At 37.9% G+C, this 17,338-nt stretch overlaps 1 protein-coding gene across 1 annotated transcript in view; it reads left to right on the forward strand.

Moving 5' to 3' along the window:
- The window catches only part of Adam32 (ADAM metallopeptidase domain 32), a 98,736-nt gene that overhangs the window by 19,719 nt on the left and 61,679 nt on the right, over positions 1–17,338 (forward strand). Inside the window, exons 8-11 of the mRNA XM_042679454.1 lie at positions 346–417; positions 3,288–3,359; positions 3,517–3,683; positions 17,045–17,126. Of these exons, the coding sequence (XP_042535388.1) occupies positions 346–417; positions 3,288–3,359; positions 3,517–3,683; positions 17,045–17,126 (393 nt within the window). The remainder of the gene's footprint in view (positions 1–345; positions 418–3,287; positions 3,360–3,516; positions 3,684–17,044; positions 17,127–17,338) is intronic.

Consider the following 17,338-nt stretch of genomic DNA (forward strand, 5'->3'; position numbering starts at 1 on the left):
CAATGACATAAAACTTTAAAAATATTTTGTTGTTATAATGGTGATGTACAGAGGATACAGAGGAGTTACAGTTATATAAGTAAATAGTACAACATAAAATTTAAAGCACTACACATGAAAATTTCCAATTGGAAGAATTATTAACATGTTCTATAAATGCTACAATAAAAGCTTTAAGAGCGGGCACACAATACATTAAGAAAAATGTTAAAAAGGAGGAAGCAACAATGCTTGATAAGAAATGTACTCATTATCTTGCCCATGTAATTGTAACTCCTCTGTACGGTATTTTCATAAAAAAAATGTTAAGTTTTAAATGTTGCTTTTCTTTTTTTTTCCTCCTAGTTAGATGTACCACCACCTCCAAACTTGTTACCTCTGTATCTAGAGATGATCATTGTGGTGGACAAAAGTTTGGTATGTGTTTTGCATTTTTTTGCATTATAATTGTATGATTATTCTCAGCTAGAGGGCATTAAAAGATTTTTTTAGTCTTACTGGCCTGTTATATACAGCACAGTGTAAAAATGTGAAAACTGAAAAACAAAATCAAAGCTAAGTTAGAGCTACTTATCTTGTATCTTATCAGATATGTCTTGTATGAAATATTTTATTCATATACAAATATTTTATGTGAAATAAATATGAAAACAACAACCTCACAGTGAAAAATGATCTTTTGCTGATATGTTTTTATGTCTTTTCTCACTTTTTTTAAAAATGGTGACAATTGGTCAGATGAGATTCTTTAAGCATGTCTTACTTTAGAGAAGTCTTTTTTTAAAAGGCAATATAAAGTCTAGAGAACATTTCACCCTGTAAAATAGGTACTGAGAGAAAGTGATGAGGGCATAGCTATATGCAGACTTGCTTACATGAGTATAACAGGATCTTCAAGCAGGGTTTTTTTTTTTTTTTCTTAAATAAGTTGTAAGAGGAAGATGTCATTATATCTCCAGACATGTTTACAATATATTCCATTTAATCTCACCCGCTTGTTTGTCTCCCTTTCCCTATGTCATGGGGCCTGAACTCTGGGCCTGATCCCCTGAGCTCCTTAGTTCAAGGCTAGCCCTCTACCACTTGAGCCACAGCACCACTTCCAGCTTTTTTTGCTTATGTGGTGCTGAGGAATCAAACCCAGGGCTTCATGCATGCAAGACAAGCACTCTACCACTGAGCCACCTTCCCAGCCCTTAAAGCAGTTCTTGATGGTGCTCCTCTTCCACTTCATTGTTTACCTGATATAAAAATACCTCTAGATCCTTCACTTCCATAAACAAATTGAGGACCTCATCAGAGTCAGGATCTCGAAAGGGATAACTTTGTAATCAAACACTGATGGCATATTTCTTCTGACATTTAAACACTTCAGAAAATAAGTTTCAGTATGATAATAAGTATTTGATTTTCACACTTGATAGGAAATCACACAGAGCTTGAACAGAGTTCATTGCCAATTCCATTCTTAGGCTGTAGAGCTTGTCAGAGGACAGACTTGAATTCAGAGACCGGAATTTATTAGAGTTCTGGGAAAAAACACAAAGGGAACATTAAAATTGAGATATGGCAGTATTTGAGAAAAATTGAAATATTTCTAATATGTACATAGCTAAATTCCTATATTTTGAATTATGAAAATATTTTGTTTCAAGATTACAAAGTTTTCAAAGTTGTTTTAAAAATGTTGTGTTTAGCCGGGTACTGGTGGCTCATGCCTGTAATCTTAGCTACTCAGGAGGCTGAGGATTGTGGTTTGAAGCCAGCAAGGGCAGAGAAGTCCCCATGAGATTCTAATCTTCATTCAAAAACCAGAGATGGAGCTGTGACTCAAAGTGGTAGAGTGCTACCCTTGAGCAGAAGAGCTCAGGGACAGGTTTCAGGCCCTGAGTTCAAGCCCCACAACCGCTAAAGGAAAGTATTGTTTACACTACCAGTATTCTAAACAATATAGTGGTGACCAAATGTTCCTTTTCTGCTTTCTTTTGCATAGTCAACAATTCCTCAACAAAACATTGAGTCAGCTATGAAACCTAGACACCTCTATATACATGTTACTAGATACACACATGTAAAGAAGTATATATAGCCAAGCCCCTTTTTGTGCAAGAGAACCTATTGTTTGTGATTAAGTCTATGGGGATCTGGAGATAAAGACTCATCATGGCTGGAGGGGCCCAGGGACACCAACCTTACAGTGTCTGGTGGGAGATGGCAATGAATGGTGGTCCTGAGGAGTGAGATGCTCTGATGTGGAGCTGCTAAAAAATATAATCAGTGGAAAGCAAGGGCAGCGGTTCCACACTCAGGGCTACGAGTGCACCCCATCTCCAGAAGATCATTGTGGAAATAGCTCTGAGCTGCAATGCCAAGGATTCTCCTCCAGCTGTCTGTGATGTTGCTAGGCATGTCCAAGTTCAGTGGGTCATGTGATTTGCTGGCCTCCTTCCCACACAGAATGGGCAGAGGGCTGTAACTCACAACTCCAACACATTTGGAGGACTCCTCTAGGTTTAGACTCGTTACCCCTAAGGGTACAAATTGAGGGTCCTATAGACACAGAAAATGTGTCTGGCTCACAGACTTGTGAAGATCTTTATAGCTGGGACCAGCTCTAAATATGAAAACGAGGGGCTATTCTAAAGTAAATGCAACTTGGAAGCCTGCACTTCACCCTTGACCAGTCCTGCTCTCCCTCTACACACTCAGAACTGCAGTGCCCAGAGCATGTAGGTCATTGTTTGGCTGCTGAGCAACACCGAGTCAGGCATGAGATACTGCACACAAGCCTGTCCTTACCCAGCCCTGCGTGAACATTGAGAATACTTCTACGGAAAGAAGTTGTTTCATTTTTACTTTTTAAGTTTTGACTTAACATACATTTGTAGTAAGAAGAGGCTACTGTGAGATTTCTGTACTTTGAACAGATTCACCTCTATGCCATATCCCTTTTTCTTTTCTCTCTCATCTTCCCTTTATCACACAGCATTTGGTAGGTTTTCTTATGCTGTCTCTACGCAGTAACTTAGCCACAGATGCACAAATTCCAGAAGAAAGATGAAAAAAACATGGCAATGTGACTCCTCCAAAAGTCAACAGTCCCACAATAGTGGACTTTAATGATAGTGAGGTGGTTGATATCTCAAAGAATTCAAAAAGAATGATCAGTGAATTTGTTATTGTTTTACTTTGAACTGTTAAACCACATATGAGCCACGAACTCAGGAGTAAATCTCTAAGGGTATTACATATCAAATTGTATCTAACTATAACATTTTGTCTTTCAGTATGATTACTTGGGCTCTGATAGAGTGATTGTAACAAATAAAGTCATTGAAATGGTCAGCCTTATAAATTCAGTAAGTAATTTTTTTACATGTTAGGTTTCTCTGACTTTGAAAATGATCATTTGCATTAAGTTAATGAGATTTTTTAAAAAAAAATAATTCAGCTTACAAATTTAGTATGGATGTGTGAAAATATCAAAATATTTACATGTATTTCTTTTGTTTTTAGATGTTTACACAATTTAACATTACTGTTGTGCTATCATCATTGGAGCTGTGGTCAGACAAAAATAAGATTTCTACAAATGGTGAGGCAGATGAACTCCTAAAAAGATTTTTAGAATGGCAGCAGTCTTACCTTGCCCTAAGGCCTCATGATGTTTCCTATCTATTAATGTAAGCATATTATTTCAGCATTTTAACATAGAAAACAAAAAATGTGATGATGATGATGATGATGATGATGATGATGATGATGATGATGATGATGATGATGAAACTTAATTTGGGGAACTGTTATTTATTTCTGATATGATGTACTTTATTCAGGCCTTGGAACAGTGATCCTCCCAATCTGAGCTTCCCATGTAGCTGGGATGACAGGCATGTGCCATCATGTTCAGCTATTATTGAAAAGGAATTTTTTGACCAAGCTGGCTTTGAACTCAGGGTCTACCCAATCTCAGCCTCCTGAGCATGAGCTACTTCACCCATTTCCTTTAGCATTTCTTGTAGGCCCGGTGGTGATAATTTCCCTCTGCTTTTGCTTATCTGGGCATGTCTTTATATCTTTTCTCATCTCTGAAGGAAGTTTGTTGGGCACAGTATTCTGGGCAAGTTTCCCCCATGCTCCTTTAAACACAGTCATGCCACTCTCTTAGGTACTCTAAGGTGTTTCTGCTTGAGAAACAGTGTGCTGACCAGCAAGCTGAACACCCATAAACATTGTTTCTTCTTCCTGTAAGAATCACTTCTTTGAGAGCATGAGTGTCCTATGTGGTGGGGTTGAGTTTGTTGAATTGAATCTGGCTGATAACCTTTGACCCTTTTTATACCTGGACATTTGTGTCCTCTAAGTATAGTGTGTTTTTCTGTTATTACCTCTCTGAATAAGCTTTCTACCCCTCTGACATTTTTAAGAGCTTCATGAATCCCATAATATTTGTTCTTTTAATGCTGTTTCAAAATGCCTAAAAATTTTCTTCAATCTTTTCTTTGATCTATATGTATTTAAAACTAGACCACCTTTGTGCTTATTGATTGCTTTTCCTGTTTGACCTATAATCAGTAACATTCTATTGTGTTTTTGATTTGACTTATTTTAATTTGAAACTTGCAGATTTCTGTCTTTTAATTTAATTTTATTGTTAAAATGATGTACAGAGGGGTTACATTTACATACAGAAGGTAGTGAGTACATTTCCTGACATTGTTTCCCTCTCCCTTGTTTATCTATTTTTATTCCAATTACTTCAATATCTCTGTTAAGTTTCTCTGATAGAGTACTTGGCTGTTTTATTCCTGTTTCTTCAGGTTTGTTGAGTTTCCTTAAAGCTTCATTTTAAGTTATTTGAAAGTTCACATATATGGTTTTTTTATGTTAGTTTCTGGTACCTTGAATTGTCCATTATGAAGTCACATTTCTCTGAAAGTTAGTAAATGATAATGTGCATTTAGTAACATGTGTTAATTGCAGGCTTTATAATCTGGATTAGTTTGCTCCTGAGCCAGAACAAATCAGGGTGCTTTTCTGAGTTTGTAGTCATAGCTGCTATTCATCACTAGATGGTGCCTCCAGTCTACATTTGTTAGTAGTCTGCAGTTATTTCCCATATTGTCTCTGTTGAAAACTATCAGTGGGGAGTGGGACTTCCTGTTCTGCAGTCCTTCATGAATATCCTTCTACCTACTGTGGCGGGTAGGATGCAAGACCTCCTCCATACCCCCCTCTGGCTCCACCTGAAATGGCCTTGCTACTGCTGGGGAGTCCTGATACTCTATTAGGCTTCTTGTACCTATAGTGTGAGTGACCCCTTAGTACATTCCAGCCAGAGGAGCTGGAAACCCACATCTTCAGGTAGTCTCAATGGAACTGGAAAAAGGACATCTCAAGTAAGGCTTTGGACATATTTTCCTGGCAAGGGAGTCTGCTTGGAATATCTCAGTATAACACAGTGAAGATTTACTGAACTTTACTGGCATCCCTAAGATTGTGTTTCTCTGTGTGTGTGGGGTGTGTGGGGGAGGGATAATAGATATTTCTTTGGTATTTTTCTCTAGTAGGGGAATGATGAGCTGATTTCCTTTTTGTCTTTTGCTACCATTTTTCTGACTTTCTGGCTAAAGAATGTGCATTCCCTTCAGACTTGTGTGCCCCCTACCTGATGATGTTTCCAGGTTTCCAGCATCATCAATTTCAGATCTTGGATATGTGAGGCAAAATAAGGCCTTTACAAATTTTCTCTACTGGAGGTCCATCTCCCAAGCCCTTATGGTCTTACTATATGAAACTTGAGGAAAGAATATTCAAAAAGACTCAGCAGAAGAGTGTCTGGTTTTCACACAGGATCAGGAATTTGTTACATTACCTCATAAAGAGAAAAAAGTATAGACAGAATACTTGAAGAAAGTTTGCTACACTGATAGGGAAAATTATTTGTAAACCAAGGATGCTCTAAGCTTGTGTAACAACATTTAACAGAAGTTAAGGTCTCAAAATGTGTTCAAATCATTTAACTGAGTTCTCGAACAAGGCCAAAGATATTTAAGCCAACACAAGAATTTATGGTGCCTCCTTAATATACTTCACAATCTTTTTAAATTTTTTTATTATATTTAAATAGCTGCTATTTGCATCACAAAGGACTTGCCATTTGACAAAGCAGTTTATGAATATAATATATCTTAATATTATTCCTTACAATCTCTTATCTACTGAGAACTTACTAGGTATGTAAATAAGAAAAAAGTTCTACCTGTAATGAGGAGAAAAATCAAATATACATTAACCTAGAAATCTCTCAGATGATAGAATTGGACAGCAACATCTATGCAGTATTATAACTCTATTCCATATGATCAAGAATGAGGAAAAATGTATGTTAGGAGATATATTTGGGATAAAAAAAGATCCAAAGCATACTTCTATGACAAAACCACAGTATATTCATTGAAAATATACCAGGTAGGATTAACAGCATTTTAGGCAAAAAATGATATTATGGATCATAAAGACATAGGAACAAAAATTACCTAAAATAAGCAGCAGAAATAAAAGAGCTAAAAAACCCCTATCAGTATACCGTAGAACAATGTCATGGGAATTTATGTTTATAAAGTTGAAGGGCTCAAAGGCAGGAGAGAGACATGACGACTGGACAGATGTATATACAAGTGTAGCTCCAGAATTTCCATATGTAATACAAGTTTCAAGACACTTTCCAAGTCCCCAGCACAAGAGACACAAGGAGAAGTATACTAAGGCCATCCCAATCAATTTGCTCAAATTGACACGTGATAACAAAAACAAATTAAAAGCAGCTAGAGATGGAGAAAAACAATGTGGAATAGAGCTAATGACAGCAGAATTTTTACCTGAGACAAGGTAAGCCAGAGAACCAATAATTATCTTACTACAAAAGTCAACATAGCATATTCATTCACTGAGAACAATTTTTTCAGAAAACCATGGAAATATAGACTATTTTATAAATGAAACCAAAAATTCACCAGCAGTTGACTTGACATGCAAGAATTACTACAGAGGTCCCTTAGGCAGAACTAAATGAACCAAGAAGGAATGAACACCAGAAATGGTAAATATGTGGAGAACTATGCAGCAGATTTTGTTATTTAATATCATTTTCAAAACCAACTTACTTCGTAAGGCAAAAAAATTACAATGTAATTTAAGGTTTATAAAAACAGAAAACATATGATGCTAACAGTACAAAGGCTGAGAGGTGAAAGGGAAATGTGCTGTTGAAAGATTTACATGGAAAACATATTAGAAGTTTTTATGTCAAAGGGTGAATTGTGAAAACTCAAAACTTGCCATAACAAAGAAACTTGCCATAACAAAGAAGATGCTGGTGAAGCCGGGTAATGGTGACTCATGCCTGTAATTTTTGGCTACTCAGGAGATTTGAGGATGGAGATTTGAAGACAATCTGACAGAAAAATCCTCGTGAGATTCTTAATTCTAATTAACCACTCAAAAACTGCAAGTAGTAGAGCACTAGCCTTGAGCAAAAGAGCTCAGGGGTAATGCCCAGGCTCTGAGTTCAAGCCCACAACCGACCCACCCCTCCCCCATAAAAAAGTACAGGTGGCCAACAAAGAAGATATAATCCTGATAATACATTCAATCCAAAAGAATGGAAGAAATTAGAGCTAACAGGTGCAATGCATAACTAAAAGTTTGCAAGATGCTGGATTGAAGCCTAGTATGTCACAGTCACATTGTTTATGGTCAGAACAGAAGAAATTGTAATATCAAATGAAAAAAACAAGGTTTTGCTATATTGTATCTGTATAAAACCTAGTTTGAAGGATAGTAAAATAGTGAGAAAAGTGTCATATTATGAATAGAAGGGAAGTCAGAGTAACTTTATTGGTATACCTCATGGATACTTTAGAAAAAATTATTTTTACCAAGGATAATAGTAAAGGACAATGGTATTTACCATTATCCTTGGTATAATCTATTCATCAAGGATATATTACAAAATTTTATGGGACTAATAATGACTTTTTATACTTCTAGCAAATTTTATTACCATCTTTGTAGTATTACTTTGTTTGGAAAATTTCTGAACAATGCAATAGAAATTGAGACAGGAAGAGAAATAAGTAATAACTTTAAAAAATAAAGTTATATAATCAGAGGAGAAATGGACAAAAGCAATAATTTAATGGATAATTCACCATCTTTTTCCCTAAAGATATTATCAGCATAGACTTTAATATGATTATCAACTAACTTAACATTTAAGTTCAAGCTTCATGTATATAGAAAAAATGCAAATCCAAACAACATTGAGATTCTACCTCACCCAAGTTAGAATGGCTATAGCTATAATCAAGAAATCTAATAACAACAGATGCTGGAGGGGATATGGCCAGAAGGGAACCCTATTGCCTTGTTGGTGGAAGTGTAAACTTGTTCAACTACGTTGGAAAACAGTATGGAGGTTCCTTAAAAGACCACACATAGAGCTCCTCTAGGACGCAGCAATCCCACTTTTGGACATTTACCCAAGCAATCATAAACAAGGTCATACTAAAGCTACCAGTACAACTATGTTTATCACAGCATTATTCACCCTTGCTAAGATATGGAACCAACCCAGATGCCCCACAGTAGATGAATGGATCAAGAAAATCTGGTATCTGGTATATATATTTTACACACACACACACACACACACACACACACACACACACACACACACACACACACACACAATGGAATTCTATGCTTCCATCAGAAAGAATGGCACAGACCCATTTGTAAGGAAATGGAAAGACTTGGCAAAAATTGTATTAAGTAAGCCAGACCCAAAGAAACATAGTTCCCATGGTTTCTCTTATTTGCAATAACTAGTATATGTTTTAGCAGATGAGCAGTTTTCTGCTCAAAAGCTATGCACATATGACCCTATAAGATGATGCTAAGTGCAATGAAAATTAAGAGATGGACTCAAGAGGTTTTTCTGTGTTGTTTTTAATGTGCAATGTGACTTTTTTTGTTTCCTTCTGTATATTCTTCCTCCCTACTGTATATCCCCTGTTGTCACTGTATTTGATTTTAGTATGTTGCATTTTGTATATACATTTATATAATTTGGGAGGGGAAGGGGAATAACAAAATGCTGAAAAAAGGACATAGGATGACCCATTGCAACAATGATACTCATAAGACACTATGTTGGAAATGAGCTTTACAACTTCTGGAGGGGGAAGGAGTGGGAACATTGAGGGAGAGAAGGGATATTAGGAAAAAAAGGAGGGGGTAACAATGTTGGACAAGAAATGTACTCATTACCTTACTCATGTAACTGTAATCCCGCTGTAGAGCATTTTTACAAAAATAAATTTAAAAAAGACAATGCATATGTTGGACTATAAAACAAGTCTTAGTAAATTATTCTCCCAATAGAATGGAAAAAGTATGTTTTAAAATTACTTGTGGATCAGAGAATACAAAAGAAGAAAAATTAGCAAGCATTTTGAGCTGAACAATAATGAAGGCACAGTATATTAAAATTGTAAGATGCGGAACAAGCATTGATTGTAGAGAATTTTCCAGTAGCCATTTCCAATGTCAGAGAAGAAAAAACATCTTATGCTCATGACCTCACCTCTTCCATATAAAACTTTGAAAAAAGAGCAGCAAATGTATCTAATGTGAGTAATAGGAAATAATGAAAATCAGAACCAAACTTGATGAAATAGAGATCAGAAAAATGACAGAGAAAAATCAGTAAAACGAAAGCAGATTATTTGATGTCAAATTAAACCTTTAGCCAGACTGATCAGGAAGCAAGAGATAATGTGTAACTCCTCAATATCAGGACTAAGAAATTCTATAGACATAAGACAATCTTTTTGAGTGTGTGTATATTGGTACTGTGGTAGAACTTTGTGTCTTGAGCTCTACCACTTGAGTTACACTTCCACTTCTGGTCTTTGTTGTGGTTGTTGTTGTTGGTTAATTGGAGAGTAGTCTCGTGTACTTTTTGCCTGGGCTGGCTTCAGACCAAGATGCTTAGATGTCAGCCTCCTAAGTAGGTTGTATTAAAAATGTGGTGCCCAGGGCTGGGAAGGTGGCTCAGTGGTAGAGCGCTTGCCTTGCATGCTCGAGGCCCTGGGTTCGATTCCTCAGCACCACATAAGCAAAAAGAAAAAAGCCGGAAGTGGCGCTGTGGCTCAAGTGGTAGAGCGCTAGCCTTGAGCTGAAGAGCTGAGGGACAGCACCCAGGCCCAGAGTTCAGGCCCACGACCGGACCCAAAAAAAAAAAAGAAAAAAAAAAATGTGGTGCCCAGCTTTCCTTTTATGAACAAGCTTATGACAATATATTTAGCTACTTAGCTGCAGTAAATATTTGCTTGAAATACACACACACACACATACACAAACACACACTGTTCCTACTAAAGAAGAAATTGACAAGACATCTATCTAGTGGAAAAAAACATATAAAAACATTCATAAAAACATTATTTCAGGCCCATGTAGCTCTTGCTGAGCAGTTGAGGAAACAATAATATTGTGCCTATGTAAACTCTTCCAGAAAACGAAAAAAGAGGAACCACTTCCTAATGAAATTTATGATACCTTAGTACTGAAGCTAGATGTTTGAAGAAAACCAGGGACCCATTACCTTCCCAATTATAGATGTAGGATAGTAAATAAGGTATTAGCAAATCAGACAACACATTCTTTTTTTTTTTTTTAGTCGGTCGTGGGGCTTGAACTCTGGGCCTGGGAGCTGTCCCTCAGTTCTTCAGCTCAAGTCGAGTGCTCTACCACTTGAGCTACAGCGCCACTTCCAGTTTTCTGGTGGTTTATTGGAGATAGGAGTCTCACGGTCTTTCCTGCCCAGGCTGGCTTTGAACCGCGATCCTCAGATCTCAGCCTCCTGAGTAGCTAGGATTACAGGTGTGAGCCACCAGCGCCCAGCTCAGACAACACATTCTATCTTGACTGGTTTAATTTAGGGATGTATGATTAATAGTCAAGTATCAATTAATACAGCACAAATTATATGATAATCAGAGAAAGCCTTTGACAGATTCTAATGCTGTTCTTCTAAAGTAGGTAATGAGAAAAGTTGAATACTGGGACTGTAAAGTTAGGATCAAGACAAGAACATTTGTATTTACCATTTCTGTTCAGAATCATGCTACATGTTTTAGCCTGTTCAGTAAGTCAAGGAAATAAAATGAATGAGGACTAGGAACGAAAGAAGAAAGTACTTTGCTTATTCATGTTATTGTCTATCTAGAAAATGCTGTCTACTAAAAATATCTACCAGAACTAACAAGCAAGTTTACCTATTTCAAATACAATAAAAACCATTGTTTTTTATGTTATAATAAGAAAATATTAAAAAACAATTTAAAAAGAATTATTTTCAGTAGCACAAAAGAACCAAAATATAAAGCCAAAACAGTATGTGAAAGACTGATACACTTAAAACTATAAAATATTTCCAGGTGCTGGTGGTTCATGCCTGTAATCATAGCTACTCCAGAGTCTGAGAGATGAGGATCATAGTTCAAAGCTGGACTGGCAAAAAAGTCCTGAGATGCTAATCTGCAATTAACCACCAAAAAGGTGGAAGTGGAGCTGTGGGCTCAAGTGTTAGATTGACAGCCTTGAGCATAAAAGCTCAGGGGCAGTGCCCACACCCTGAGTTCAAGCCCAGGACCCATAAAACAACAACAACAGTGAGATATTGATGGAAAAAGATTGAGATAAACAGAGATTTGTCGTTGGGCGCTGATGGCTCACACCTGTAATCCCAGCTCCTCACGAAGCTGAGATCTGAGGATTGTGGTTCAAAGCCAGCCCAGGCAGGAAAGTCCATGAGATTCTTATCTCCCATAAACCACTCAGAAAACAGGAAGTGGGACAGTAGCTCAAGTAGTAGAGCACCAGCCATGAGCAGAGCTGAGGGACAGCTTTCAGGCCCAGAGTTCAAACCCCATCTCTCTCTTTCTCTCTCTCTCTCTCTCACAGATTCTTGGATTGAAAGCCTTAGTATTATTAAGATCAGGGGCTGGGAAGGTGGCTAAGTGTAGAGTGCTTGCCTTGCATTATTAAGATAAGTGTATCTTTTGGAATTCCAATTAATAGCTTAACAATATATTTTATAGAGATTAAGAAACTGATTATAAAATACACGTGAAAAGGCTAACACATATAATAACAATTTTCACAATTCATTTGGAGGGTGCCTATTTACTCGATTTAAGCTGTAGCAATTAAGACAGTGTGATATTGGGAAGAGGACTGCCCAGAACTAGATTCACATCAGTAAGATCAATAGAAAAAAAGACACTCTTTTCAGTAGTTGGTACTAAATAACTGATTATTACTCTGAAAAAACACAAACCTCCATTACTGTGGTAATGGGAAGTAGTAATACAGTAACTAATGTAAACTATGAAATATCTAAGGGAAACAATGGAAAGGAATCTTTGTAACTGCGCTGTAGGCAATGAATTTTTCTTAGGTTCAACATGAAAAATACTCATAAACTTAGGAGAAATCATTAAGTTTGACTTAATCAAGTTTCTCATCTTTTGAAAAGACTAAAAAATATATTTCAGCAGGATGAAGTGAACAGCTATCTTATATGACACAAAAAAGTACTTGTAGGGCTGGAAAGGTGGGTCAGTGGTAGTAGTGCTTGCCTTGAATGCATGAGGCCCTGGGTTCAATGCCTCAGCACCACATAAACAGAAAAAGCTGGAAGTGGTGCTTGGCTCAAGTGGTAGAGTGCTAGCCTTGAGCTGAAGAGCTGAGGGACAGCGCCCAGGCCCAGAATTCAGGACCCACGACTGACAAAAAAAAAAGTATTTGCAAATTATGCTCTTGAAAATAGGTTAATAGGTAAAATATGTAAGAAACCCAAACACTTTTTTTTTTTTTTTTGGTCTGGTTGTGGGCCTGAACTCTGAGCCTGGGCGCTGTCCCTCAGCTCTTCAGCTCAAGGCTAGCCCTCTACCACTTGAGCCACAGCACCACTTCCGGCTTTTTTCTTTTTTTGCTTATGTGGTGCTGAGGAATCGAACTCAGGGCCTCATGCATGCAAGGCAAGCGCTCTACCACTGAGCCACCTTCCCAGCCCAAATCCAAGCACTTTGACAGCAAACAAGCAACACTGAAGAATTTAAAAGTAGAACAAAATCCTGAACAAACCTTTCTCAAAAGAAGGCATGCAATGACTGATAGGTGTAGGAAAATTGGTTGTGTATCACTAATCATCAGAGAAATATAAACCAAAGTCATAATTCACCCGAATGCAGGTAGAAAGTTCTCTATCAAAAACTGGAAAGATAAGTGAGGATATGGAGAAAAAATACTTGTCATGATGAAAACCAGAATGGAGATTCTTCAAACAATTAAAAATAAAACTATTGTATGGTCCAGCAAGTTTCAGATACATTTTCAAAGGACAAAGTATCAGTACACATATTGTAGGGACACCTGAATACCAGTATTGCAGCCATATTCAAAATAGCCAAAGGGTAGAATGAGCTGTGTCCCTTATAAAATAAGTGAGTAAAACATGCTATGTATACATGATGGAATATTATTTAGCCTTCAAAAGAAAATTCACCTTGATTTGATTCCATTTGGGTATATCTTCTGCCATCTTTTAGTTTTTGTTGTGTTTTGCTGAGAATATAAATTTTTGTAGGCTTATTACTATGTCTTCACAAAAATCCATTCAATCAGTATATGTATTTGAGGAATTTAGTCATTACATTGAATATTATATTGGTAATTAAAGACATATACCTGCTATTTTGTTATTTTTTTCTTTGGTTGGGTTTAGAGGTCCTCCTCCTCTTCCTTCTCCTTGTTCATCTTCTTGGCTTACTTTGTACAGTTTGATGAATTTCTGCATGGATAAAGTTTATTTTTTCTTTCTTTTTGTGTTGGTACTAGGACTTGAACACAGAACCTCACCTTCTTCCTTAGTTTTTTCCACTTTTCACTCAAGGATGGTGCTATACCACTTGAGCCACAGCTATACTCCTGACTTTGGGCGGGGGGGTTACAACTTGGGCTATTTTTGAATTTAGATCCCCAGATCTCAGCTTCCTGCCTAACTAAGATTACAAGCACAAGTCTCCAGCACCTGGCTGAAGTCTTAATTCTTTTCTCCTTTTCACATCTCCTTTGCTGAAATTCTATGCTCCATATGTTTACATGATGGCAGCTACCATCCTTTCATTCACATTTAGTGTAGGACTCTCATAAACATTTCTTGTCTGGTGGTGGTGAATGGCCTTAGTTTTGGTTTGTTTTGGAAAGTCTTTCATTTCTGAAAGACAGCTTTGTTGGTTGGCAGTTGAGTATTTTATTTTATTTTTTGATTATTTTGTGCCAGTACTGGCGATTGAACTCAGGGTCTCCAACTCTCACTTGGCTCTTGCTCATGGATGGCCCTTTACCACTTGAGCTTTCCAAGTCATTCTTCCAATACTTTGAATATATCATCTCATTCTTTCCTGCCCTGATTAGTTTTTGCTGGGAAAGCTGTTATTGGTATGATGGAGATTCCCTTAAATATGAACTGACACGTTTGTTGGTTGTTTTAAAATTCTCTTTTGTTTTTTACTTTTTTCTTTTTCCCTTATCTTTGTCTTCACTCCTTCACCTCCCTCCTTTACCTGTCCCATCGGTTGATTGATTGCTGGTACCAGGGCTTGAATTCAGTGCTTCCTGCTCACTACACTTGCTTGCCTGCTCATGGGTGGAGCTCTCCCACTTGAGCCATACTTCCAATGGTGCTATTAACTGGTTATTTTGGTTATTATAGAATCTCACAGATTTTTCTGCCTGGCTTTGAACCTCAATCCTCTAGATCTCAGCCTCTTAAATCGCTAGCTATAAGCATAAGCCATCAACACTGACTTCTTTTTCAAGCACTTTATCAATATCTCTTTCCTTAGAGTTTATTTCTGGAGAGTTGTTGTGTCAGAATACCTTGCTTCTGTTCCTGCATTTCTATTTGCACATCTGTCAGATGTGCCTGTACCAGTTTTGTGTAGCGGCCTTCACAGTGGAACTTTGTTCTGGCTGTGTCCTGTTGGTTGGGTCCCCACAGTTGGGGCCCCGAAGTGGTCAGGACTGCACTGTTTATCTTCTTCAGCTATAATCAACCTTGGCCACTAGTGCAGCTTCTTCAGTGATCTCACCAACAAGGATTGTGTGATTACTCTTGCCAGTTGGAGTGCAGATTTGTTACCCTGGGACAGGATGTCCACCAAATTCTAGTGGGGGAATCACATGCACTCTGGGAGGCATTTACAGGCAAGGTATTGCTGTCCTGGCCATCTCCGATGGGTGGCCAGAGTGAAGCCTTCTCAGTAGGCTTTGTAGCAGAGGTGTGGGGCCTTCCAGTGTGAGGCCTAGAATCTAGATGGATGCAGATGTATTTGTAGGGACTTCAGTAGGGCACATGCCTAGAGCTGGCTGCTTAGCTTCCTGGGGTCTTAGGAAGAGGGGACAGGTTTGCCAGGTGGCCTCTCTGGTCCTTGGCAGGAAGAGAATGCACATGGGCACTGTGCTGCTACTTGGGAGCTGCAGAAGCAGGGCAGGCTGCATCCCAGGGCTCACTGTGGGTGGATACAGTCCCCAAAGTGCTTGCAAGCCAGGCCATCTTGCCCTCTCCCGACCCCCTTCACAGTACCCCAGGCGAGTTGGAGTTTCCAGACGCCATCAGTGATGAAGGGTACAGTGTGGATGGGCTTTTCCTCTGAGGCAGTGCTGGTGTGCAGATCTGCTAGCTTCCCAAAGGCCATCTTGACTCAGGATTTATCTTGACTGGACAGATGGTACATAAAAGGCCTGTCATGACTCTTGTCTCCTGCAAGGCTGGTGTGTGTGTGTGTGTGTGTGTGTGTGTGTGTGTGTGTGTGTGTGTGTGTGTGTGTGTGTGTGCTCTACAGTATCCTTGACATCCTTGTCCTGCTCCAGCATGCTACCCAATCACTCTTCCAGAACGGCTGCAGCTTTTTTCTTGGTTTCGGGCCTTTTTGTTGAGCAAAGTGAACTAGGTACCTCTAGTGAACCATCCCGCTGACATCAGCACATGCATTACTATTTGAGATTCATTTGAAGACATCAATTTCAGGCAGCTTGTTTTGAACACCAGTGTCTTTATTTTGTGACTACTTCACAAAGCTGTGAAGTAGTGAAATCACTCCTATGAGAAACTGTTTTACTTCTCTCTGTAAGAATAACTACTTATTTGTTTATTTGACAATATTAGAGATTGCACTCAAGGACTTGTGCTTGCTAGGTAGCACTGTACCACTTGAGACATGACACAAGTCCATCCATTTGGGGCTGGATTATTTTTGAGGTCCAGTCTTGCTTCATGCCCAGACTAGCCTGGACTGTGATTCTTCCTACTTGTGCATCTCCGGGTCACTGGGGAGGACTGGGAGGAAGGCGGGGGGGGGGGGGTCCTCTGGAGCTGGGATAACAAGTCTGTTATCCAGGAGAACAGCTGGTCATTTCCCCAGCCATTGGTTGAGATGAAATCTCAACTTTTTTTTTTTTTTTTTGATCCTTGATAATCTTGGAATTTGATTCCCTAAACTCTATCTACCAAGTAACTAGGATCACCATGCCCAACAGAGAGGAGCTCTTCTATGTCCATCCAATGAATTCTTGTCATGTTATTTCAAGAAAACGATTTTGATCAAAATGTTTGACTAAAGGTTCCACAGCCAAATATGAGAAGAGCTACCAGAAGTGGTTGGATATGTTTAAAAATCAAGAATTTTAGTATTTTCACAATAAAAAAAAGAATTTCACCAAATTTATTTAAGAAAGTAGAATAACTTCTACTTTGAGACAGTTAAGGACATTTAGGGACAATAACTCATTTTGCTTCAAACTAGGATTTTTTTTATGATATAGATATATCAACAGGAATGTTCATATTTAAGCTTTTTGGTAAAGTTAATTGCAATTGTATGTATTTATTTTATATTTATTTGTTTAGTTACAAGGATCATCCAAACTATGTGGGGGCAACATTTCCTGGAAAGATGTGTGTTTCTCATTATTCTGTAGGAATTGCACAGGTAAGCAATAATTTACTCTTAAAAAAATTAATATATTTAAAATGATGCAACTTGACACCATGTATTTTCTACAGTTTGCATTTAGAAATTTCAATTTGGCTTTTCATTATTACTAAAATTTTGAAGTATGTAGAAAGAAGACTATTTTAGAACAAGTACCTTGTTACAACTAACTGTTTTTGGAAACTAAATTGGAAATAATAGTCTCACAA

The sequence above is a fragment of the Dipodomys spectabilis genome, unplaced genomic scaffold (assembly GCF_019054845.1).
Source record: "Dipodomys spectabilis isolate Male_0828 unplaced genomic scaffold, ASM1905484v1 ptg000052l, whole genome shotgun sequence".
NCBI classification, from domain to species: domain Eukaryota; kingdom Metazoa; phylum Chordata; class Mammalia; order Rodentia; family Heteromyidae; genus Dipodomys; species Dipodomys spectabilis.